Source organism: Bombus pascuorum, chromosome 1 (genome assembly GCF_905332965.1).
Source record: "Bombus pascuorum chromosome 1, iyBomPasc1.1, whole genome shotgun sequence".
NCBI classification, from domain to species: domain Eukaryota; kingdom Metazoa; phylum Arthropoda; class Insecta; order Hymenoptera; family Apidae; genus Bombus; species Bombus pascuorum.
In genome coordinates this window covers 30,172,785-30,197,978 of record NC_083488.1, presented here as the reverse complement: position 1 = coordinate 30,197,978, position 25,194 = coordinate 30,172,785, and the positions used below count along the sequence as shown (strand labels likewise).

Here is a 25,194-nt window from a genome sequence, read left to right as displayed (position 1 = left end):
TTGTAAAAGGGCACATGAAGAAAATGTTATAGCATACAATAATTTCAAAGATATCTTCTTGAATAAAAAAAACCTTATATATATATATATATATATATATAAAAATTCATGTTAAAAATAAAACATGTTAAAAAATTATCTATAATAGGAATAGTATATTGTAGTACATATATTAATGACATATGAATTAAAATATGTATGGGTTAATATCATATTAGAAAATAAACATTTATCATTTTGTTAAATACAATTTAATTCTAGAATAATTTTGTGAAAAAAATATATTTTCGTTACTTATTTTGATACATTCATGATAGTTTGTATATAAATATGGCTTATACATTTAGGACCTGAAATTCTTTTATTTATGTAATTTTGTTTCAGTCTCATAGAACAAAAGATTTAATCATTCCTTTTTTAATCCTCTGTCCACAAATGTTCGCACTGAATAAAATATTACTTCTAAATTGTATGTACAATATCAAAATATCTTAATTTCACTGATAGCTTTAACAAAATATTAAGGAAATTATTAACATCAACAAGAATGGTGTAGAATATATTTATTACAAAATACTTCAGATAATGTATACTCACTGACGTACGTCCGCACAAAATTTGGAAGATAACGACATTTGTTTATGGTGTCAAGTTGCAATATGGAAGTAATGTTGTACTAGTTTCCCGTTTAAACTTGACTGCAAAGTTATGGTCAACTACTACTGTGTAAGAAAGTTTGAATAAAAAAAAGATATTCTTGTACCGTATTATGAAAGAATGAAACTCAAATCACAAATGAAAATATGCACTTTAGAAAAATATGACCCTATTTTCATTGAGTGAACTTCTGTATGTTTGAAAAATACGTTACTTAAAAGATTGCTTTATATGCTTTAAAGTCAAATACGTGATACATTTTCATGAGATCTTAAGTTTTAATGATTACGCATCAGTCTTGAGACTGTTAACTGATAAGTCATTAGCAGTAAATTAAGATTCATAGACCACAATGGTTTAGTACTTTACATTCAACAAAAATAGTCTGTAGTTTAGGCATTTCCATTAACGGGCCTCTTCTTATTCTAGAAAATAAATATAGTTTGTTAACACACGATTATATGTAGTCAATTACGTTAAATTTAATGCCGTTATGATAATTATCTTACAGTTTGTTTATATGGTTTCACATCTGTACTAGAAGTACGTGTTTTGGACCTCTCTTGTTCTAATTGTGCATGTAAGGATGATACTTCGGACGTCAACTCGTCTCGTATTTCTTGTAATTTTGCTACTTCAGCTAATACCGACGCTTTATCTTTCACTAGAAACGAACAAGAAAATTAACCATATTTACAATAATAATAAAACTATCAGTAAAGAACTATTAAGCCTACTTTCTCCATGGGATAATATTTGATAAAGCTTTTTATTCCTTTCTTTAACTTGTCTTAATTCCATTTTTAAGCTTTCTACTTGACTTCTTAATTCATTTATAATATCGTCACGTTTTTCCACCTCTACCCTTAACTGAGCAGATGTAATGTCATCATCGATTTTATTTAGTCTCGCCTTCAATAAATTCTTTTCTCTTTCCTTTGTGATTTCTTCTTTTGTCTCCTTTTCCATTCTTTCAAAAAATTCTGTGTCTAATTCTATAAATAAATTAACTAAATTAATCATTTTATATCTATTTAAGATTTAAAATATGGAATTATATTACCTTTGGATTTGGTATCACCATTTTCTGGAGATAATACCATATTTTGAGTAGTAGTAGTAGTAGTAGAAGTAGTTTCTAATCCCATATTGTTGAACTGCTCCAATGACATAGTAGCCTTTTTTGATTTTTTCCATGATTTTTTATTTGATTCTTTTTCTGACTTGACTGCACTTACAAGCTGCTCTTCATAAGCCAGCTTTGACAGAAAGATAGCTTGATGTAATTCTTGCTCATACGTTTCCTCGACAGCCTTAAGGAAATCACAATTGGACGTGATAACACACAACACTTATAAATATGTCACTACTGAAACAAAACCTTAGCTTTAACAATTTATATCTAAAACTAAACTATGATTTTCACACATGTTAGTCAAGCCTGTGCTGTCCTTTATTACACACAATTGGTTGGGAGTCATTGTACCAATGTCCAAATAAAAACTTATTTTATTAAATTTATAACAAAAATTTCATTAAGCTAAAGACAAGTAAACAAAATACATTATAAAAAATTTATACATTACCATTCTATCTTTCCGTTTCCATTGTTCCCATTGTTGATTTTCATTGCTACTAGTTTTTTTCTTTTTTCCCTATAAATAAAGAAAAAGTGCAAAATGAATAAAACATTTATTTTACAAATTTCTGAACATTATTACGATGATATTAAGAACTAAATTATTCTATTAATTATAAATTGATTTGCTTCCTACATTTCAAAATATATTAAGATTCATTATATACACCACTAAAAGTCAAAATCAATATTGAAGTTCGTTTCAAAATACAAGGTCCCGCCATGACTTATAAATACTATGACGTTTACCGGGTAATCAAAAACAAAAAAAAAGAAAAAACAAACTACATGTATCATACCTTATTTTGTTTTTTCTTGTCATCCTTTTTTGGTTGCTGCTGTTGTTTCGATTTTTGATTCGTCTTACCGGCAGTAACATTCTTCTGGGTTTTCTTCGGCTTACAATCATCATCATCAATGCTGAGAACTGCAAATCTTGATGGTACGGCGGTCGCCATTTCTGTGAACTCTGAATATACGTATTGATAACGAAAACTACAGAACTTCCGGTATTATTATAGTCATAAAACTTGTAATGTTCATTGGGTCCTGTTATTACATCGTGTATCATGTAAAAAATGATATAACCTAGTACAAACGAACGACTTACGTGCCTATAACTTATCGCACACAAATGGATGAATAAGGAAAAATGAAGAACGATGTTAAGCTACCACATAAACCGGAAACGAATAGTAGACGTTATTACGAACTTTCAGCGCCTCTAGCGGAAAATATTATGGAAATTACACTTACCCGCCCGGCGACACAGTAAGACCAACTGTAGAAATAAAAATAAGAAAATTATATATTTCAAAGTTTCAAGAGTTTAACAAGGTACTTATATCTGAAAGAAAATAAATTTATTACTATTATATATCTCAAAGTACTTACATATTTAGTAAATATTACATATTAATATTACAATTACTAAATATTACATTTGAATCGTTTTATACATGCTATAATCTTTTCCTTGATTTGTATTAAAGTTTTATTACTGTTTATTACAATATAACAATATAACGATATTAATAATTAAGGAACGTTATCGATGTTAAATAGTTTGCAACTTGTTTTGTAATTAATTTCCTATATATTTTAATTTACATGTCATAACTGATAAAAAATATTTTAGTTTTATAACTCTAATATAATATGATATTATACTTTTATACTTGTACAAAATTTAAACATATCAATTATTAAAGTTATATGTTGATTCATTTTGATATTTGAATTTATATTTACATCATAGTTATTGTTTTATACTTCATAATACTGTAAAAAATTTTCGTAATAATTTTGCAACTAAACTGTATTTCTTTTTGTTTGTTTATTATACACTAAATTTAGTTTTTTAAACTTTATGTTTACGTTTTGTATACAATATATAAAAGTATGATATTTATATTTAATTGTAGCAAAAAATATATTCTATATAGTATCAAAAACATAAAATCAGATTGATATTAAAAATTTATATACGAAGTATCACATATATATGTGCAACTATTGATAAAGTATATTGAAATGATAAACCATAAGAAATGCATGTATTACCAGGTATTACTTAGCATTTAAATCCTTATAACCTTTGATCTTTTATATAATTTTTATTTCGTTATCATATATAGAATAAAATCTTTTTAAAATCAACAATGTTTATTTATTCCTATCCTGAAAATAATATTTCAGCGCAATTAGCAATTATTGGAATAATTATAAAATTGTAGAATTACTAAAATAAGATATGTATATAAGTAGAAATTGGTAGAAAGTTAGGAGATAGATAAGATACAATAGTTGGCAACACTGTCGGATCGAGAATCTCGAACAACGAGAGAGAAGGAAGTATCCATCACACATCCATCCATCCACCGTACAGAGCCCCGTTGCACGTCGGGAAATTGAACATGTACGTATGTCGTATGAGCGACGTAGAGCGTTGAATGTGTCGATTGCGTTCGGGGTTGGCTTGTACTTTTCGCGGTTAAATGTGCGCGCAGCAACGTCGCATGGTCAGCTATCAAAACGTTTGCGAACCCTTCTAGTTTATAGTGACTAAGTGATAAGAGGTGAGGTGAAAAGAGAAACTTCTTTTCTTGGGACGCTCGCCAATTTCGGATCTATAACATTCTATTGCGGCGTCGTTTTAACAAACAGTCGGGAGAACACATAAAGGTTCACTGCTGTGTATCTGTGTGTGGAATATATCCAATCACGGAATTCGCGGGCTAAGATGCCCGACGTGGCTCCCGCGGACAACGTCGGCATCGAGATCAACGAAGATCGACGAAGCGGTGTACGTCGAGAGGAGCGACGCTCGCTCCTGGTTTCCCGCGAATACACCTCCGATTCCATTTTTATCTATGCCCGCGCATATGGGTGAACAATTTGTCGTATTTTGAAACATCGGAGTGCTTGTAAATTAATCGACTGTTTTGAAGAAAAAAAGTATTTGTGTTTTATATACTACGGATGATTGCTATACTTTGTTCAAGATAACATAACATGAAAACAACGACAATTTGTTGGTGTATTATCTGTTCTTTTTTTCTTTCTCTCACATATTTCTAATAAAATATGTAATACATGATTTTGGAACGAATATTTATGGTGCAATTTATAGATCTGGAAGAAGGACATATTAATTAAGGCTCAATAGCAGGATTTACTCTAGTGATTATATTGTCTTTTGTATTTATGCCTAATGTAAAATGTTACACAGGAAGAAGTCAAAAGCGTTTTGACCAATCAATATATGTACTTTAAGTTTAAAAATTTACAAAATGAGAGAAACGTAATCGAAAAGTGTCCATAAACTTAAGAAAATCATTTATTCATTTGGCAATTGCATATTGCATTTGTTTATATGGTTTTTCATACATATTTATCATGTTTCTTCTCAAATTAAATAAAACCACATACTGTTACTATATATTAAGACCAGATTTCAGTCAGTAGAATAATTCTTTCTTATTGTTACAATACGCGAACAATTATTATTTGAGGTACTTTATCTAAAAATAGATAATATACAAGATATTTATGTTGAATTTCAATGCTGGTTTTATGAAAGAATAATATTAAGTATCTTTCTAAAATGTGCGAGCAAACAGAAATTAATTATTTGGATGGAGATGTTGTTTGGGTGAAACTTGGAGGTTGTTGGTGGCCTGGACAAGTTACTGGGTTCCACAATTTACCTGAAGATATTCAACATGGATTTCAAAAGAAACCTTTAATAGCTGCTGTGAAGTTTTTTCAAGAAGATACATAGTAAGTAATCTTTAATTTATTTTTATCATATACTAAATCTATTAATGTTTTTAATATTATTTTTGGCTGATAGATATTTATACCTTATATATATATATATATATATATATATATATATATATATATATATACACATACATACATACATACATACATACATACATATGTCTTATTAATTTTTTCAGTGAATTTGTCAAGAACTATCAACAGATTTATAAATACAACTGTACCCTGAAAGATGAATTTATCAGGAAAGGATTAGGTAATATTTCTTATATTTAGAATAGTATATTTCTAATACTTCTGTGTGAGTATATAGTTTAAAATAATAAATATAATAGGGTAGGTCAGGAGGTCATTCAAACTTACTTTTTTTTTTTACTTATTTTTGCATATCAAACATTCTCCTACCCAGGTTACCATCCAACCTGGCACATTTTGTATAATTATACATTTTATAAAATTATACATTTTATAATATTACTTACAGACAAATATAGAAGCAGATGCAAAGATGGATCCAAATACATGGACAAATTTCCTGGAGATGTTGAAATGGCTGAAAAATTAACAGGAGGAGATCCTGATATATTAAGCCATGATAAATTTTCTCCAGAAGAAAAGCCAAATATATCAGCTTTATTTGGAGACAAGAAAATTCCTAAAAAGAAACGGGAACGTGAGGAAGGTCATAGAAAAAGCGATAGTAGTGAAGTTGTACGAAAAATCACACATCCACGATTTTTAAAAGAAAGTGATCATGAAGTTCGAATACGTCAACAACCTAGCAGCTTACCATCTACACCGAATAATAGTGGGTCTCCACAATATCCTTGTCATTTATGTAATTTTACTTCCTCGCGAGTAAATGTTATCATTTGTCACATAAAAAGCCACAGATCAGGAAATTCACCAATGTCAAAATCTAAAGTAAAAACTTATTCTCAATATACAAGTAGATATTCCGATGTAGATACTCCAAAAAGGAAATATACAAAGAAAGAAAAAGGTCAATCAAATAAGAATAAAAGCAGCAGCGAATCTGGCAAAAGAAAACAAATTAAACAAAATGAGAAAGTTGCTAAAAAGAAAAAGACTTCAGATCCTAAAATTCGCGATACTATATTAGCAGATTGGGAAGATGAATCAGATGAAGAACTTAGCTTGAATCAAAGCAATCCAACTGATACAACATCTATGAATAATTCATCACCAAAAAATCAATTTGATTTTGATAAATCAGAAGAACTTAATGAAAAGAATAATACACTACCAGATGCTAGTGAAATTATTGCAGAAACTGAAAAATTACTTAAAGAAACCGAAACACTTACAACAATTAACATAACAGAAGATTCTTTATCTGATAGTACTAATACTTCGAAAAATCTGAAATCAAATCTGTTTGATAAACAATCGTCCGAATTAGAAAAAGATGCTAGAATATCTGATGTTGAGAGTAATGAGTCTACTAATAAATCACAGACGGAAAAAGAAACTTTTAATATTGACAGCGAAAATAAACCTACTGCATCAAATAAAGATAAAAAATTATTATTATCTTGTTTTGATTTCCATGAAGAAGAACCATCCATACCCCCTGTAAGGAAAAAGTCTCGTGCATTTCATCAGAAAAAAGAAATAATAAAAGAATTTGAAATGAGTCAAGCTTTAAAAACAGATCAAGAAAAAGAAATTGAACATAATAAACCTGAAGATGAAGATAATAATACTAGTTCAAATGAATGTGAAAGATTAAATATACAGTCATCTTTAAGTGAGCAGAGTTTAGAAAAAAATAAAAACAATGACAAGGTTATAATTAATGATAAAGAGACAAATAATAAACTTGAACATACAAAGGAAAAAATTAAATCTGGAAAAGAATTAGAAAAAACACAGAAATCTAATGTTAATACTTGTGAAACAGAATTAGAAATTGTGGAAATATTTGAAGTTGAAAGGATTGAAGCTGAGAATGAAAATACTACAAATGCTTCAAAAAATGTTGAGATACAAAATTCTCCTACAACAAACGTAACGTTAAATATTAATAAGAAATTAACAGAAAACAAAAATCTAGATGTACAAAATATCTCTATTGATGATGAACAAACGGACATTAAAGACGCAACTATTAAAGGAAATGTAGAAAATGTAAAACAGGAACCTTTAAAGCAAGTTGAAGAAACTTCGTCTGAGCGTTTTACAGTAGAAACAGAAGATGAAGCTATGTCTGAATCTGCTGAAACATTTCCAGAACAAAGTGAAAATTCAGATGCAGATATGCTGGATCAAGATCAAGTGCCTAATTCAAATTCTACAAAAATCTTATCAAATAACGATCAGTTAAATATTACTCCACAAGCTCGTAAGCCCAGTAGTAAATTAAGAAAATCAGAATCTATGCGTGCTAATACTAGTGAAAGTGCCAGTGGTGGTGAAAGCCCAAAAATAAAGGATAATAAGAGCAATTCAAAAATATTTGAAAAATTTGAAATAGAAAGAACATCAGAATCTGATAACGAGCGTTCATATGGTCGAAGAAAACGTAAACCAAATAAAAAGTATTTAGAATCTGATATATATGTACAAGATGCAGATCAAATGATATGTAAGACTGATGAAAGTCAATCTGAAAGTGAGGAAAAATCTTCTGAAAAAATAAAAAATAAATCAAAAAGAAATAAAAAATTTATAGAAAATATTAAGAAAATAAGCAAGGACATTGATCTTAAAGAAGAAAAAGAAATAGAAATTTCCTGTAATACCATACATACAACAGAAAATAATGTTAATTCTTCAAATATAGAATTAAAAGATGAATTATTTGAAAATACATCTAAAAACCAAATGTTTATAGAATTAGATACAAAACTTGCAGACAATCAAATTTCTATTGAAATTCCTAAGGAGTTACAAGTATCAACTGAGGAAAAAATTCTATTAAAAGAATCTGATACTTCTGTCCTTGAAGATACAAAATCTGTAGTAATAGAAGATAATACTGCTAAATTTGAAGGTACAATTCTTGAATATGAGAAAACAAAAGACAATGAAACTGAAAGTATATTAACATCAAGTAATCTTTCACAAGAAGATTTAAAAGATCTAGAATCTCCTACTTCTCATCAACCGGACCTTTCATCAGAGAAAGAAGCATCTTCTTATCAACAATTAGATACTTCAAAAACTGTTGACATGCTTCCTCCCAAAAAATCTCAAATAAAAAAGTTTGAATTATCACAAATTGATATTTCTGGTATTGATGAAACTCAAAAAATCATGATAGATCCTAAATTAAATAGCGGACAAGAACAAATGAAAAATTTAACTACTAATGAAACAATTGAAACTAGTACAGATACAGAGGCAATTAATTCTTTAAAGCAGGAGAAAGATGCTCCAGAAAAACTTGAGATAGACACAAATAATGTAGAAATTACAAAAGATGCAAATCAAATAGAGGAAGAAAATAAAATTCAAGGTGGAAACACAACCATACCAATAAATCAAAAAATTCAGCATATGGAAATGGAAACATTCGAAAAAGAAGAACAAAAAACTAAACTAGAAAATTTAGAACAATTGCCTACAGACTCGTCAAGTACATTAAGTGAGCAGCAAGCTCAAAATAGAACATCTATGCAAACAAGATATAAAGGAAAATTTACACCAGATACATGCACAAAATTAAAGAAAGATAAGGAGTTATTTCCCGAAGAAAAATCAACAAATACATTCCAGGAAGCTTTCTTAAAAACTTTGCATATCGACAAGAAAAAGGGTATAGTTAATGATTCTGATACAACTGGCAAAGGAAAAAAGGGTAAGAAATTAGTAAAGAAAAAGCCTGAAGAAGAAATAGATAGAAATACATTTTCTGAGACAACTCAAAATATCACAACTGAAGATCCAAATATTCCAGAAAATTTTCCTAATCTTTCTCAAGACAACAATTCTCAAGTCACAGTTATGAGCAATTTTGAAGGTATAGAAGTAGTAGTTGATCAAAATCTTGAAATCGATGCTAAAGTGGATGATACTATTTTTCAAAATGTTGACCAACTTACATCAACAAATGAATTTAATATCATGTCTAAATCATTGATACAATCACCTACTGAAGACACTACTAAATCTATCAATATGGATGTGCAAAAGTTAGATGAATCTTCAAGATCATTAACTTCTACACCTTCCCCATCATCAGACATTAATGTACCAGTAAAAAAACGTGAAATGCCACGAATAATTGAAAATGTAACATTGACTGAACCGATGCAAATTTTAAAGTCAAAATTATTAGACAAATTACCACAAAAAGGGGTAAAACATAAGTTAGAAACCGATGGTACAAAAAGATGTGACCAAAAGGGTGGTCCAAAAACGAAAATAATGAAAATTGAATCTGCATCTTCAAATACCAAACTGAAAACTGGTTCAAAGGTTACATCTCCACATTTGTCTTTGACTAAAAAGTTACAAGTTTTAAAAGCTGAAGAAGCAGAAACAGCTGCTATGTTAGAGGCACAAAATGAACAGTTAAATGTAAAAACTTCGAAAACTCCAACTGCAACTACTACAACTGAAAAATATATTCAACAAAGTTCACAAAGCTTGGCAGATATGGAACTAGATATAAATTCAATGCCATTTGTTTTAAGTGAAGATGTTTTAACTCCGGAAAGCATTGAACAAATGCCTGTTGTTATATCTTCTATTATACCTGCATCTAGCACAATTCCAACACTATCTTTTACACCAACTACGCAAATAGTATCTCCCACTCAAAGTCAGTTCAAATTGAATGAAACTACAAATGAAATGTCACCTTCAAAGAAAAAGAGTGGTACTCCAGCAATTTTGAAAAACAAAACTAAAGCAAAACCTACAATTACAAGTATAAAAACGCTAGTACCACCACTTACAGGTGGTGTGAAAGGTATAAAATTTCAAAATACACCAACAACAAACAAAGTGCCACCTCTTTTAACACAGAAGAGTACATCAGGAAAATATGTAGTAGTACAAACATCTGGAGGTCAACAATTGCGATATGGTGTTCAAGGAAAAACTGGTGTGCAACAAAAAATTGCTATACCTGGTAAAAGTACTGGAAATGCCCAAGTTGTTCATCAAGGTAGTAAAGTAGTTATATTAACATCAGCACAATCAGGCCAAACTAAAATGCTGCCTTTAAATATTTCTAAAACATTAAGTGGCAAGGTTCAAAGAATTATGACAGGTAAGGGTCAAGTGTATTGTCCTATCAGTCCTCAAGGTATTATAAATTCGAAAACACTCATTGCTCCGAAAGGAGATGGTGTTTCAGCAACAACATCTAAGCTTCCTGCTGGACATAAGATTATTAACACACAAGGTATAATAGCTTCAAAAGTTCTAACTCCTATCTCAGGAGCAATTGGAAAGACTGCTTTACTGGGGACATTATCTCAAGGAATTTTCACGAAAGGTGGAATTTATACGCCGATAAGTGCTTCTACTTTAGGCGGGAAAACTATCATTGGATCAAAAGCCTTGGTTACAAAAGGTACAACCATTTTATCTTCACAGAATTTAGGCACTTCTAAAGCTATTTTGACCCCCATATCTCAAGCTATTTCTGGCAAAACAATTTTAAGCACTCAAGGTATAGTAAGCAGTAAGGCAACAGTTTTGACACCAATAACAGGACAGCAAGTAAAAGCTATTGCAGCAAAAAGTCCATCCAAAGGAAATAAAGTACAATACCAATCAGCACAACAAAAAGTACAGCTTCCTATATTACAAAAATCTCAAAAAGTTCCAATGTCTGCTACTGCACAAGGAAGGTCTGGTCAAATGAAAACTGGTGGCAGCAGTACAGTAGTATTGCAAAATACCATTCCTGCACAAAAGACTGTGCAACAAGGAAAGAAAGTAATCAAACAGACAGTTGTACAGCAAGGTTCTACTATTCAAAATATTGTATCTCAAAGTAGCCAACAGACAATAGGTATAAGTCCACAAATTCAACAGAAAGGAAAATCTGTATCTACATCAACTATACAAAAAGTTATTATACCTCGAAGTAATCGACAGCAAAAAACACAACAAAAAATAGTTGTTCAAAAAGTACAAGAACCTGCAATTACGACTGTACAAAATATTCAATCAAAACAAACGGTCTCAGTACCATTAACTACTGTACCAAATGTATCTAAAACAACAATTCAACAAAAACAGGCAGCTAGTACTACTGCAACTACAAGAATTAGTACAAAAAGCCAATCAGTAAATAAGACTACTACACAACAGCAGAAGAATTTGTTGAACATTGCAATGAATTCAGTAACTACGACTAACGTGAATACAAATGTTTCTACGTCTTTGTCTCTTCCACCATTAGAATCTACTGAATCTGAGAGAAAATCGAAAATAGAAAATGTACTTGTTGAATCTGTTCAAAAGGACCAGCCTAAACTAGAAAATTTCAATGTTGAGAAAGGTAATGAAATAGAAAAAATAGAAGAACCGAAAATAACAACACAACCACAAATAATGGCTTTGCCAACAGAAAGTACTGATGGAACACAAACTTATGTTTTGGTGACTATTGATGAACAAGGACAAATACAACCTCTTGATAACAATACCCTTATGTCACTAGAAGGTACTACACAAAATCCAGATGGCACAAGAACATTATATATAGATCCTAGTTCATTAGGAGAAGCAGGCACATTAGATAACATTGTTCTTCAATTTGATAATGCTGTATTACCAAATATACAAACCAGTGCTACAGAAACTACTCAAACAATTATATCAGAAAGTCTTCCTACTTCAGAAGTAATACACACATCAAATCAAGATATTTTAGCCGCTGCTCTGGCAAATACAGATTTTCAACAAGAGATCAATTTAACAGAAAATCCGACAGGAAACGTAATGACCACTGGTTTGACTCAAACAAGTTTAATTAATCAGACTATCTTGCAGTCAACTATAGTACCTCCTACAGAACCAATATCTTCTCCTTGTGTGCTTGAAACTTCATTGACTCTAAATCAACCCATAATGACTCCTTTAGAAGTGCCTAGTAATTTGCCAATACAATCAGAGTCAACTCCAACTTCTGCTGTGACAACCATCCCGTCTTCTCTTGAATTACCAATAACAATTACAAGCCCTAATATTTCATATATTTCGACGGGAGAAGCACAAATACAAATTCCTGGTAATTCTATGCCAGATATTGGAGAAATCATGGAAAATCCAAGTACAGCAGAGATCGCTCGTGCAGAAATCCCCGCAAGTACTCAATATTTAGTATTACCAAACTTAGAAGATAATATTGCTGTAGGAACTTCAAGTGAACAGAGTAATACTATTTCAATGCCTAGTGTTTCATATTCAGTTTCAATACCAAATAATATAGTTTTACAAACTTCACAAGTTCAAACTACTCCTTCAATGCCAATAATAGATGATACCTATACTGAAAATGTGCAATTTGCTTCAACTATAGAACCATCAATGGAACCAGAACAGACTTTTGTAGATGTACCTGTTTCTGAAATGCTTGTTTCAAAACCAGTTGTTTCCAAGAAAAACGTAAAATCGCAAGACACTACTGTAACATCAGAAATGGTAGTATCTCATAATGTTTCTACATCTTCCCAAGAATCTATCGTATCAACAAATGAATCTCCTTTATTAAGTGAAGAACAAGATACTACAATACCATTGCAAGAAGTATACTCTTCTCAAGAAATTTCTATTAAGTCAGAAGAGATGCTCTTGGGACAAACAGTTACTAAGGAAGAGAATAATTCAAATGTGGGAATTAGTAGCCAAAGTGAAGAAATTAGTAATAATAATAATATAGTACATGTACAAATTATGGAGCAACCGGATGATGCAATGACAAATAGTATGTCATTAATGGATGATAATACTTTAGTTACTTCTGAATCCAATGCAAAAATTTCGTCTGAAGAACATACGAATTTTGAAGTTTCAAATTCAAATGAAACAGATACAAATAGGTCACAAGAAACACAGAATATAAAAAAATTTAAAGAATTAAGTTTTAATGAACAATCTGCTAATAAAGTCCGTTCTCCCATATGTGAAAAACAAGCAGCAACATCCAATGAAGTAGAAGTTGCTCAAGAAGGGGCACAAATCCTACCAGCAGAGTCACTGAACCGTTTAGATGAACATAGTATGGATATAGATGAGGTTATTGAATCTAAAATTTATGCTGCAAATACAATGAAAGAATCCGAAGATTCTCAAAGAGATGAACCATCATCTCAAGGTGAATCAGATTTGATTCAAAGAAATTTAGAATTACATTTTGGAGAAACAAGTGCAGAGGCTAGTCATGAAATACCATCACAATCATATGAACAGTTTGGAATAGCAATGACTACTGATTCCACTGATTTACCTAGTCAATCTGCTACAAAGTCTGAAAATTCAAAAGAACCATCACAATCAATAACATACGAACCTATGGAAACAGATGAAGAAGCTATTGTAACAGAACCACCAACACAATCATTTGAACATTCAAAGATAAATGAAGCTTCTCAATCATATGAAGCATCTGCAGAAGCAAGTACAAATGCGCCTACCCAATCTTTTAACGAATTAATGCAAAGTCAAGAAGAAAGATCAACTATTGATGATACAATTGATGATCAGACGTTCCCAACACAGAGTTACGAAGTTGGTAAAGCAGAAAATATTCCAGAAAATTTAGAAACGGATGCAGAAATTAGTCAGGAAGGAAATATGCCATCTCAATCTAATGATATTGGTACAGATGGGATTGGCACATCCTCAGTTTCTACAAATAATTCTGGACTTAATGAAGATGAAACTGCAAGTTCATCCTATGTTCCAGAAACGCCTGAGAATCAAGAAAGAGATCCAGATCAAGAAAGTGCAATAAGTACATCATCTTGTGAAATTCCACCTTGTGCTGAGTTGAATATTGCATCATCTAGTGCAGAGCATACAAGTATCCATGACAATGGAGTACCTGAAATACCTACATCTTCATATAATTTGAATCCAGACATTACTTCAACTCATGTGGATTCTGTACCAACCTCTAGTTATGAAGAGCAAAATGTATCAACTTCTTATGAAGTTCCAATCTCAATGCCAGGCCTAGAGGAAACATCCTCTCAGAATTTTGTTACAGAAAGTACAGATCATAGAAATGAACCATCTAGTTATTATACTCATCACCAGGAAGTAACAGCAAGCTATTATGAATCTGTAGGGCAAGAAACAAATTCGAGATTGGTTGAAGATCCACAAGAGGAAGTTACTCCTAGCTATTATGACAGTAATCCACAAGAAGCAAGTCAAAGTTATTTTAATCCAGAAGAGGCCACACCAAGTTATTCCAGTCATAACGTATCTCCCAGTTATTATGATCACAGACCAGAAAGTGAAGCAAGTCAGAGCTACTATTCTACAGATGACATAGAAAAATCAGAGCAGTCTTCCTCACAAAATATTGAGGCATCACAAAGTTTCTATCAAGAACAATCTGATGAATTAAAATTAACTCAACAAGGAGAAGCTACACCAACATATACAGAAAGATATCCAGTTGATTACACATTGGAGAATTCACCAATAGACAGGCACGATCTTGTAGAAAGTTCTGTACCAGCCACTAGGCCTACAGAGAGGTAATATATTATGATGAGAAGTAGCATTGTGCTATAAAAAGAGTCCTTGTTTTTATAGACTAATGGACATTACAGCCATTGATAGATAAACTCGTCTATTTTCAAATGTAAATATAATATTAAGATGATAAATAACTAAATATAAGTTAAAATTAGATTCTTATACTATAATTTATAACTATATATATACATATATATCTATGTGTATATATATATACATAAACATATATATATATATATATATGTGTATATATATACATACATACGTACATACATACATACATGCATGCATACACGTTATCACAAATGCGCAATGTTTATGTACATTTGGGCATAAATATGTATGTATATATGTGTATATATTAATTATATATATGCGTACATAGAATTTGATAAGTGAGCAATGTAATTACAGAGGAAAACTATGGTTTTGTTACAAAAATATTATCTTATACATATATCCATCTTATTTAATATATTGAAAAAATATAAACATTTCAATATATTGAATTAGATTATCATTCATAACTTCTTTCTCCTTTCTTTTAGCTAGATACAATACTTTATCATCTATTAAATTGATTATATGTTTTCAAATACAATATATATGCAATGTGTATATTGTAAAATTTTGTAAACTGTCATTGGGATAGTAGTAACAACTGTTAATTATTGCTAGTTTTGCAATGAAACTTAATAGTTACACTATATGGACAAATACAAAATGATTGTAAAATATTTGTATATTATCGTGGATTCTTATGGAGAATAATCAGAATTAAATAAGAATCGGAAAAATAATTCAATGAAACTTTACTACTACTCCATAATGACAAGTCGTAATGAACGTATAAAAACTAAATGCACAATATATCTTCAGTAAGTACCAGTAATGTACGTCCCAAGATATTTGTAAAATTCAAATAGAAAGTTTCTTGGATTATCCTTTAAAGACTTAATTTTTCAAATAAGTTTTTCACTCTTCTTTTTCACTACTTATGAATCTATTTACTGACAAGAAAGTCTTTATGTATAATCAGAAGTGTAGATAATTAAGAGAATCAAGAATTGAATTATTACACATACATTGTTTATTTGTAGGTAATAGTTTACATTTATGAGAAATAAAGAAGCCTATTATTTGAATTATAATAATGTATAATCCGTGTGCTGAAGTGTAAAGAATAAAAGAATTTAATAGGAGATCTGTCATGTTTGAAATGAGTTAATATTTACAGGGGAGTAATTTAAAAATAGATTAATAGAAATAAACGATTTAATGTAAACAAGATCATTTTATTCCTGTGAAATATTTACAATTACATTTTATATGTAAACAAATTTTTACACATGCGTATTAATATACATGAATATTTTTAATAGTTTTAACATGTTTTAATAGTTTTTCTAATAATTTAGAACAAATAATTCTTTTTGAAGAATGATGCAACCCTCAAACAAGACAGATTTCCCAACATTTTCTAATATAAAAACGGTTATATTATATTCTTTATAAACTCATGTTATCAAAAAGAAATTTGTTTTTATTTTTCGCGGCGTTTTCAATCGTGATCACGCATGTATATATTATGTTACTGTTACGGGAAGAAAGTTATTGATTATGATATATCGGATTTGATGGAAGAGAAATTAAGCCAGAGAAATTTTCGAAAATGGACTGAATTGTTAATATTCTTTGATTGCTTCTTGAATTCAATCAATATATACATAAATACACATGTACATATATTTTTCAAAGCAATTATATTATGAAAGTTTCTATACCTATAAATAGTATGTAATACTGTGAAATGGGGAAAATATAATTACATTTTCTATTAAAATTTTCTGGTACAATCGTAAGTTGGGATATAATTGCTTCATTGAAGTAATCAAATTTAAGTGACATAAAGTGATATTGATTAAAATAGCATTAATGCGTTGTTATATGGATAACAATTTGATATTTTCATCACTAACAATATTATCTTTTTATTTCTACAGTGTGCACCACATACACGATTGTAATTAAGAGATAAAATAAATACATAAATATTTACGTAACAAATTATATATACAATAAATGTTTTTGTTGTTTTATTATTTGGACATGCCCATTACAATAAATTTTTGTCTGTAAAAAAATATATTTACTATTTTATTTAATGTATTTTCATAAAGAAACTAGTAAGCAATATTTTTATTGTACTTTAAACTGTAATTTACGAAAATTGTTGACATACATATAATTTACATGTATAGTTCACATATATTATGCAGTAAAATTTTTTTTATTGTGATCACATGACATGTTAATTATTAAACATTTTTGTTATAAACATATAAAAAGTACTAGTATATATTTGTTATTATTATCAAAGATTTATTACCTAAAATAATCCCAAAGTACAATAAATTATGTTACATTTATAGATGTATGGTATAGATTATATACAATATAGTAATATTTGCAATAGTTATGAAGGAACACAGTCTTTACAATCATTATCTCGATTGATTTAGTTTTATTTTCGCCAGTATTGTGCAAACTTGTGTAATTGTTCCACTAATACTGCCATTACAGCTGTTACTGATAAATCCAAAAGATTATGTACATAATGCACTGCTTCTTCGTCGCTCAAATCCAATCGTAGTTTATCTTGAACTTTTTTAACAGCTTTATCTGGTTCTAAAGCTATGTCTGGTACACTAGCATCAACCATTAACGAAAACAAATTTAGAATTAAATTTGCATGTCTGCGTAAATGTAGAAATGCAGTGTAACATTGTTTTCGAAATTCATGATAATGTTCCGAACCTACGCCCCCCATAGCTTCAACCATCTCTTTACTCAATTTCATTGGTGGTGGTAAAGGCTTTGGATCTCGACCCAAAATATAGCCGAAATCTATATGAAAGAGTTTACCTAAAATATAAATGTTATTCGGTTTTATGAAATGCTTATAATTTTATATATATATATATATATATATATATATATATATATATATATATATATATATATATATATATATATATATATGTGTGTGTTTATTGATTTCACAGCTTATATAACTAAGAAATTTATACCAGAAATTACCTGACGTTGTTAAGAGTAAATTATCCAAATGTCGATCACCAACACCAAGTACATATGTGATAATGCAGTAACCGGCTGAAATTTTATGATTTTATATAATTCAATTCAATATAAATTATTTCGGGAAGACAAAATTCTTACCACAACTTCGAACATAAGTATCCATAACTTCAGGTACAACACCATAAGGGCCATTTTCGGATGGATGATGTTTTCGGAAAAAGCTTAATATGGAACCTTCACTAGCTAGAACTTCTGCAACTGTTGTAGATTCAATAAATTGTAAAAAACCATGTCTAGTACTTGTTGCAAGTACCCTAAAAATAAAGTAATTTTTAGAGCAATTTTTCATATTTTAAATAACGTTATATGTTGACAGATTGTTCTAAGAACTTTTACCTGTAAGGAGTAAGTTTTAAATCCAAATTTTCTCTTCTTAATAGTTTATCCATAAGTGCAATTGTTTGTAAAATTAATTGATCTTGTCTAAGGTCATCGCCATGTTTAAAAATCGCAATGTATTCGCTGTTTTCCGTTGTTAAAAATGTTAATTTAGAAGGCATAAGAGCTGATTTAAAAAGACTGGCTCTAAAAAATAACTTACATTACATAAATATACCATATACCATTATTATGTAGAAAGAATTGCACATACTTTTCAGGTATAATTCCCTTGATACAAATTTCTGGATCCAAGGGAAAAGGTATTGGTTCAAAATTGGAAAAATTTATTTTAAATGCTGGATCCGGATCTGCTAATAATATCCTGAGCCGGTCAGTTTTCTTTTTACGATTTCCGCTTTCTCGTGCAACTGCTTTTACCAATGCTACTAATTGATCAATAAACATTTTTTGGCGTAAAAGAAATGCTCTTCTTTTTTGCCAAACAGTATTTCCTTGTGCTAGCATCATTGAAAACATTGACATTACAGTATTATACATTTCTTTAACACGAGTATCTTGTTTTGCACTTGTGGATGGATCACTTTGATCTTCACATTCAATAGAGAGATACCAATAAAAGTAATTGGCCAGTGTAGTATTTTGGCATGCACGAGTAATCAGAAAAGATGCTAAATCCATAAGAGAATCTTGACTTGCTGAGAAATGTCCACTTTCAGATTCACTGGACTGTAAATCATGTATAACTATTCGTAACAAATTAGAGAAATTCAATGTTTATACTATAAAATTACTTACTGTTGTTACAGCTGTAGATGTAGAATCATTAATTTGTACTTCTCTATCTAATCTTTCAACTTTTTCAGATTCCTTTTCTTTTATTAATGTTTGATGTGCCCTTTTGATGCTTTCAAAATCTTCATACTTCAAGGCTTGTACTAATTGTAACAAGTACAACATTAAGTCATCATCAGGCGCTTGATTAAGTCGAGTAATAGCATATCTTCTAACAGCTGGATGTGTAAATGCTGGGCCAAGTAACTCTAATGCATCTTCAGGATCAGGTGGTGCCCATAATGCTAACATTTCTAATGCTTGTCGTTCTTCTCCAGCAACTTTCCAATTTACGCATTTCACGAATTTTGTTAAAGCCTTCTTTTGATTTGACAAATAAAATCTATATTTCCAAATAAGATCTTGTTCTTCTGTAGAAAGAGCTGTTGTTGGCGGATAACTTAATATTATGTTTAAAGCATCACGAACATTTGAAGTTGGTTTTAATTCTCGAGTATGGCCACCGCTTCGTAAACTTCGAGCCAATTTATGATGTTTTGCTTCCACAAGATTTTCCTAACAATAAAAATATATGAATGAATATAAGAATTATACATATACTACACATAGATATATATATAAGATAATTATTTAAGGGTAAACCAAATAATGAGAACTAACTTCTTTATCTTCTTTCTTCCCTGGAAATATTTATAGCTTTTATGATAATAATCATAAAGTTGAAATCTATTGTATATTTTGTATAAAAGTTTGTAATTATACTTACTTGCAAAATTTCATAATCGGGCAAAGTTACAACATCTGGTTGTGATCTATGTTGAACAACTTCATCCCCATCTTTTTCGTAATACACTATAGAGTACTATAAATATATATAAAATATTAAAAATATTTAGGTTAATAATAAAATTTATAATAAAATTATAAATAATAATTATATAATAGCCTACAGCACTTAAATTTGAAGTTTTTCATACCTGTATTCCATCCATAGTAATTTCAGGAAACTCAATCATTAAGTACAAGTATTCAGATGCTCTTTTCTCTCTTTCATTAATTAACTCAATTTCTCTAAATGTTAGTCGGTCCAGCCAGTCAACTTTATTCACTTGACCATTTCTGTGCTTCTTGACAAGTTTTGCTAATCGTTGCATTTGTTCTTTTCCATGATCTCTAGTTTTTCCTGGTGTACTAGTTAGTACATTACCATCTGCTTCTACTCCAGGCCACACTATAAGGTCTAGCATTCCTTGACGAAATACTCCATGTTTTCCAAATAAAGATATTGTTGTACCACCAACTGGTAATTTTCTACCAGGTCCAGCACAATCATATAAACTTATACATAATTGAGCATCTCGTGGTAGATCAGAATAAGAAATAGGTAGATTTACCCATTGATTCCAACTAAAAAAATTTATATATATATTACACGTATTTTAAAAAAATATTGCCACCATACTTCCAAAACAATAATACATACTTCCAACGTGATGTGAAATGTTTATATGCTGTATGAACTGGTAAAGCAAGTGGTCTACCACCAGCCCACACCTGTAAAGAAGCTGCTAAATCCCCACGTCCTCCATTGGTTCCATATAGACCAGAGTATTTCAACATAGGGTCTATAAGCAATTTATCATATTCTGGTCGTTGTCTTTTTCCTTCTAATGTTCCTCTATGAAAAGGAAAATGTACTATATTAGAATAATTTACATTAAAATTGATATGTATTCATATGGCATTTTAATTAAAAGATCCAGATAATCTGCAATGAAATATTTGATTGTCTGTACTATATTTAAATTAGAATTTGTAATCGGATTATTTTATATTTTATGGTACTACCAGTAGTCCACCTGTTTTTATCGGGGAGATACATTATGGAATATTTATTATGGTAACCTGATAGCAGCTGATACTGACACTTATTACATTTCACACTTACAATTAAATCTTACATTTTAATTTGTATTTTCGTGTCTAATGAAGAACTATACACGTAGAAAAACTTATCATTAATATCTTCCATCATTTTATGAAATTACAAAGATAACATATTTCTCTACTTCACATTTTCCATCATTCTGCCGCGTCTATTAAGCTTAATACATCAGTATATATACCATACTGCATGAAGGAATATTGCTACCATAGGGATGTAGATATATGTATGTACATAACATATATAGGTATAAATATTTCCTAATAGAGTCATCTATAGTATTTTTAGTAATATAAAAAGTTATGGTAACAGGTGTTGCAATTTTTATATTATCGATTGTTAATCAGAAAGTTATATCATAACTTTCATGCTTTCGTTTATAAGTAGGCAACTTACCATTTGTAAACAAAATTATAGTATCACACAAAATCTGTATAAATAGTGTATAAAATACATAATTTATATCTTAAAGCGTACCTTTTAATTTTACTTCTAATCTTGTTGTAAATATACTAACAATAAAGATTTATCTTTTTTTATCAAATATTAAAGATATTATACAAGTATTATGAAATAAAGATATTGGAAAATATATTTTTATTATAATATTATCATTTTTTATCGTTATTTATTTCACCATCAATACATGATATGTTTTTGTTAATGTTTCTTATTCTTCCAGTCTTGTTGTACTTTGACAGATAAATAAATCATAAAACATAATATTTTAATATAAATATTTATTATTGAAATACATATAGTATTACTTGAATGAAAAGCAAGTAGTTATTTTATTCCTGTTTTTATATTACTGTGAATTAAAAAAATTTTAATAAAAGCAAAAGCTGGGAAGAAATTCTTCTTTGGCAAAAGCAATCATAGGGACATTTCACATTTTTGTTGGCAATACCCATTTTACTGAACTATATTTCATTCTAGGAATATTCTTCAATCGTCATTCCCATTTCTAACCAATTATTACGAGTTCTCGTCTTTCGTTTTCTTCTGGAAAAGTCAGGCGTATACTTAACTATCATTTTTTGTCACAGTATTTTACTCCTACAGTAATTGAAGAAAAATGTTTGGATCAGGGGCTGCTCCGATCGTAGTATTGAGTATGTAAAACAATTACGATTTTGATTTTCATTTATTTCAATAGTGAGATTAAGAAAAATTTATTTCGTTATGTCGTGTGCTTTGATTATTGCAGGTCAAAACACGAAAAGGGATACCGGTCGAAAAGTTCAGAGAGAAAATATACAAGCTGGAAAGGTGAGTCTGTATGATGCATAATTTACGTACATATTTGCCTTTTAAGGCCTTCATTAAATATCTGTACGCCCACGTGTATATTCTATACGAATAACTTTCATTACGAAAAATAAAAATGCTACGTAATAATATAAAATGTAGTATTTATAACATTTATGGCAAGTAAGGTCGGAGTAAAATTTATATATCAAATATTAAATAAATGTCTTTAGAATTGAGAATGAATGTGAATAATTCTACATTATTTCCATATTTAGGTGTTTTTTAAAATAAATTTAAATAAATTTATTTTTACATTTAACATGAATCTACGAATTTTTAAATGTTGTATCTTTTTATAAAGGCCATCGCAGATGTTATTCGAACATGTTTGGGACCACAAGCAATGTTAAAAATGTTGATGGATCCAATGGGAGGTATAGTTATGACCAATGATGGAAATGCTATATTACGAGAAATAACGGTACAACATCCAGCTGGAAAATCTATGATAGAAATAGCTAGAACTCAAGATGAAGAAGTTGGGGATGGCACTACATCGGTTATTGTATTGGCAGGGGAAATTTTAGCTACTGCTGAACCTTTTCTTGAGCAAAATATGCATCCTACAATTATAATAAGAGCATTTCGCCAGGCTTTGGAAGATATGGTGGCCATTCTCAATGAACAAGTCAGCATAGATCTGGATTGCAACAATAGAAGCAAATTGATTCAGGTCATTAATTCCTGTGTGGGTACTAAATTTATTGGACGTTGGTGTGAATTAGCATGTCAAATTGCTTTAGATGCAGTTTATACTGTAATGCTTGAAGAGAATGGTAGAAAAGAAATAGATATAAAGCGTTATGCAAAGGTGGAAAAAATTCCTGGTGGCACTATTGAGGATAGCACTGTTCTTAAAGGAGTAATGTTCAATAAGGATGTTACTCATCCAAAAATGAAAAGATATATTAAGAATCCAAGAATAGTTCTATTGGATTGTTCCTTAGAATACAAAAAAGGAGAATCTCAAACTAATATAGAAATAATGAAAGATACAGATTTTACCAGGATTTTAGAATTGGAAGAGGAGTTTGTTAAGAAAATGTGTGAAGATATTATATCTGTAAAACCAGATGTAATAATCACTGAAAAAGGAGTATCAGATTTAGCACAACATTATCTTGTCAAAGCTGGAATTTCTGCTATCCGTAGATTGAGGAAAAGTGATATTAACAGAATTGCAAGAGCTTGTGGTGCAACTGTTGTTAATCGTACAGAAGAATTACGAGAGGAAGATGTTGGTACTAGAGCTGGTCTTTTTGAAATTAAAAAACTTGGGGATGAATACTTTTGCTTTATTACAGAATGTAAAGATCCTAAAGCATGCACTATAATTTTGAGAGGTGCCAGTAAAGATGTGTTAAATGAAACTGAAAGAAACTTACAAGATGCTCTTCATGTTGCAAGAAATCTTCTTATTGAACCTAAATTAGTACCAGGTAATATTTATTATTAAAATAGCATAATACACAAACGCGCATTTAAAATATGTATTATTATATTGTATTTGTATTCTTATATATAAAGGTGGAGGAGCTGTGGAAATGGCAGTATCAAGGCTTCTAACAGAAAAAGCAGCAAGACTTGCAGGTATAGAGCAATGGCCTTATAAAGCAGTGGCACAAGCATTAGAAATAATTCCAAGAACGCTTGCACAAAATTGTGGAGCAAATACTATCAGAACCTTGACTGCATTACGGGCAAAACATGCCACTGAAGGAATGACATGGGGTATTGATGGAGAAACTGGTCAATTGGTAGATATGAAAGAACGTGGAATTTGGGAGCCTCTATCTGTGAAACTGCAAACATATAAAACAGCTATTGAAACTGCTATTTTGCTGTTAAGAATTGATGATATTGTATCAGGAAGCAAGAAGAAGAAATCAGATAATGAGCCTGGTCAACCTGCACAAGTTTCAGAAGAATCTATGAAAGATTAAAAACAATGAATTTATATTGCACTTGCAAAGCTTTTATTTGTTAACATTTCATAATTCATACTCATGATAATTTTATTAAAACTTAATTCATGTTTATGAGAAGCATTATTTGCCTGTCTGTATGCATTTTCATAATAATAAAAATACTTTAAGGTATTAAAAATTGATGCAAATATTATATTTATTTATATATTGTTTTCAGTAGTTTATTTCCCTATCGGTATCAACAATGTTTTATAAACTGTCTCGGTGCATGTTCAATATATAGCAAAATAATAATATGATACTGCTTAAATATTATGTTCTGAATCTTTACCTACCACTTCCACATTTGTATTATAATATTTGTTATTATCTTCAGTTCCACCAAATGGATATATATTTTTATTCAAAATATTGATGTTTATAAATTTTTA

The 25,194-nt window shown here is 29.8% G+C and overlaps 4 protein-coding genes across 5 annotated transcripts; 2 read left to right on the top strand and 2 right to left on the bottom strand.

Moving 5' to 3' along the window:
- Positions 1 to 263: 263 nt before the first annotated feature.
- Positions 264 to 3,041, bottom strand: LOC132909832 (G kinase-anchoring protein 1-like). The gene is made up of 7 exons (XM_060964950.1): positions 2,907 to 3,041; positions 2,596 to 2,763; positions 2,244 to 2,312; positions 1,721 to 1,970; positions 1,395 to 1,652; positions 1,167 to 1,321; positions 264 to 1,082 (listed from the first exon to the last, which is right to left on the bottom strand). The coding sequence occupies exons 2-7, from the start codon at positions 2,752 to 2,754 to the stop codon at positions 1,050 to 1,052; spliced, it is 924 nt and encodes a 307-aa protein (XP_060820933.1). The 5' UTR covers positions 2,755 to 2,763; positions 2,907 to 3,041; the 3' UTR covers positions 264 to 1,049.
- Positions 3,042 to 4,143: 1,102 nt separating this feature from the next.
- On the top strand, positions 4,144 to 17,363 carry LOC132915466 (mucin-17-like). The gene is made up of 3 exons (XM_060975287.1): positions 4,144 to 5,578; positions 5,764 to 5,840; positions 6,069 to 17,363. Exons 1-3 carry the CDS (start codon positions 5,403 to 5,405, stop codon positions 15,281 to 15,283), a joined length of 9,468 nt encoding a protein of 3,155 aa, XP_060831270.1. The 5' UTR covers positions 4,144 to 5,402; the 3' UTR covers positions 15,284 to 17,363.
- A 278-nt stretch (positions 17,364 to 17,641) lies between these two features.
- LOC132915638 (phosphatidylinositol 3-kinase catalytic subunit type 3) lies at positions 17,642 to 21,707 on the bottom strand. Of its 2 annotated transcripts, none has more exons than XM_060975476.1 (10): positions 21,538 to 21,707; positions 21,060 to 21,254; positions 20,554 to 20,983; positions 20,343 to 20,438; positions 19,580 to 20,131; positions 19,035 to 19,510; positions 18,779 to 18,967; positions 18,521 to 18,696; positions 18,380 to 18,454; positions 17,642 to 18,205 (listed from the first exon to the last, which is right to left on the bottom strand). In XM_060975476.1, exons 1-10 carry the CDS (start codon positions 21,609 to 21,611, stop codon positions 17,805 to 17,807), a joined length of 2,664 nt encoding a protein of 887 aa, XP_060831459.1. In that variant the 5' UTR covers positions 21,612 to 21,707; the 3' UTR covers positions 17,642 to 17,804. The 2 variants fall into 2 exon arrangements, with proteins under 2 accessions (XP_060831459.1, XP_060831463.1); XM_060975480.1 differs by having other exon boundaries at positions 21,525 to 21,664.
- A 746-nt stretch (positions 21,708 to 22,453) lies between these two features.
- Positions 22,454 to 24,956, top strand: LOC132909804 (T-complex protein 1 subunit gamma). The gene is made up of 4 exons (XM_060964911.1): positions 22,454 to 22,636; positions 22,732 to 22,793; positions 23,137 to 24,274; positions 24,363 to 24,956. The coding sequence occupies exons 1-4, from the start codon at positions 22,600 to 22,602 to the stop codon at positions 24,776 to 24,778; spliced, it is 1,653 nt and encodes a 550-aa protein (XP_060820894.1). The 5' UTR covers positions 22,454 to 22,599; the 3' UTR covers positions 24,779 to 24,956.
- Positions 24,957 to 25,194: the final 238 nt, after the last annotated feature.

Bases quoted from the DNA above. Each gene is read 5' to 3' on its own strand.
- LOC132915638 (XM_060975476.1), bottom strand. From the start codon at position 21,611: ATGATGGAAGATATTAATGATAAGTTTTTCTACGTGTATAGTTCTTCA. The intron at 19,511-19,579 runs GTAAGTAATTTT...CATGATTTACAG, and splicing joins CATCTACAGCTGTAACAACA to TCCAGTGAATCTGAAAGTGG. The intron at 18,455-18,520 runs GTAAGAATTTTG...ATAAAATTTCAG, and splicing joins TACTTATGTTCGAAGTTGTG to CCGGTTACTGCATTATCACA.
- LOC132915466 (XM_060975287.1), top strand. From the start codon at position 5,403: ATGTGCGAGCAAACAGAAATTAATTATTTGGATGGAGATGTTGTTTGG. The intron at 5,579-5,763 runs GTAAGTAATCTT...TAATTTTTTCAG, and splicing joins TTTTTTCAAGAAGATACATA to TGAATTTGTCAAGAACTATC. The intron at 5,841-6,068 runs GTAATATTTCTT...TATTACTTACAG, and splicing joins ATTTATCAGGAAAGGATTAG to ACAAATATAGAAGCAGATGC.
- LOC132909832 (XM_060964950.1), bottom strand. From the start codon at position 2,754: ATGGCGACCGCCGTACCATCAAGATTTGCAGTTCTCAGCATTGATGAT. The intron at 1,971-2,243 runs GTAATGTATAAA...GATTTCCTTAAG, and splicing joins GGAAACGGAAAGATAGAATG to GCTGTCGAGGAAACGTATGA. The intron at 1,653-1,720 runs GTAATATAATTC...ATTTATTTATAG, and splicing joins TGGTGATACCAAATCCAAAG to AATTAGACACAGAATTTTTT.
- LOC132909804 (XM_060964911.1), top strand. From the start codon at position 22,600: ATGTTTGGATCAGGGGCTGCTCCGATCGTAGTATTGA. The intron at 22,794-23,136 runs GTGAGTCTGTAT...CTTTTTATAAAG, and splicing joins AAAATATACAAGCTGGAAAG to GCCATCGCAGATGTTATTCG. The intron at 24,275-24,362 runs GTAATATTTATT...TTATATATAAAG, and splicing joins TGAACCTAAATTAGTACCAG to GTGGAGGAGCTGTGGAAATG.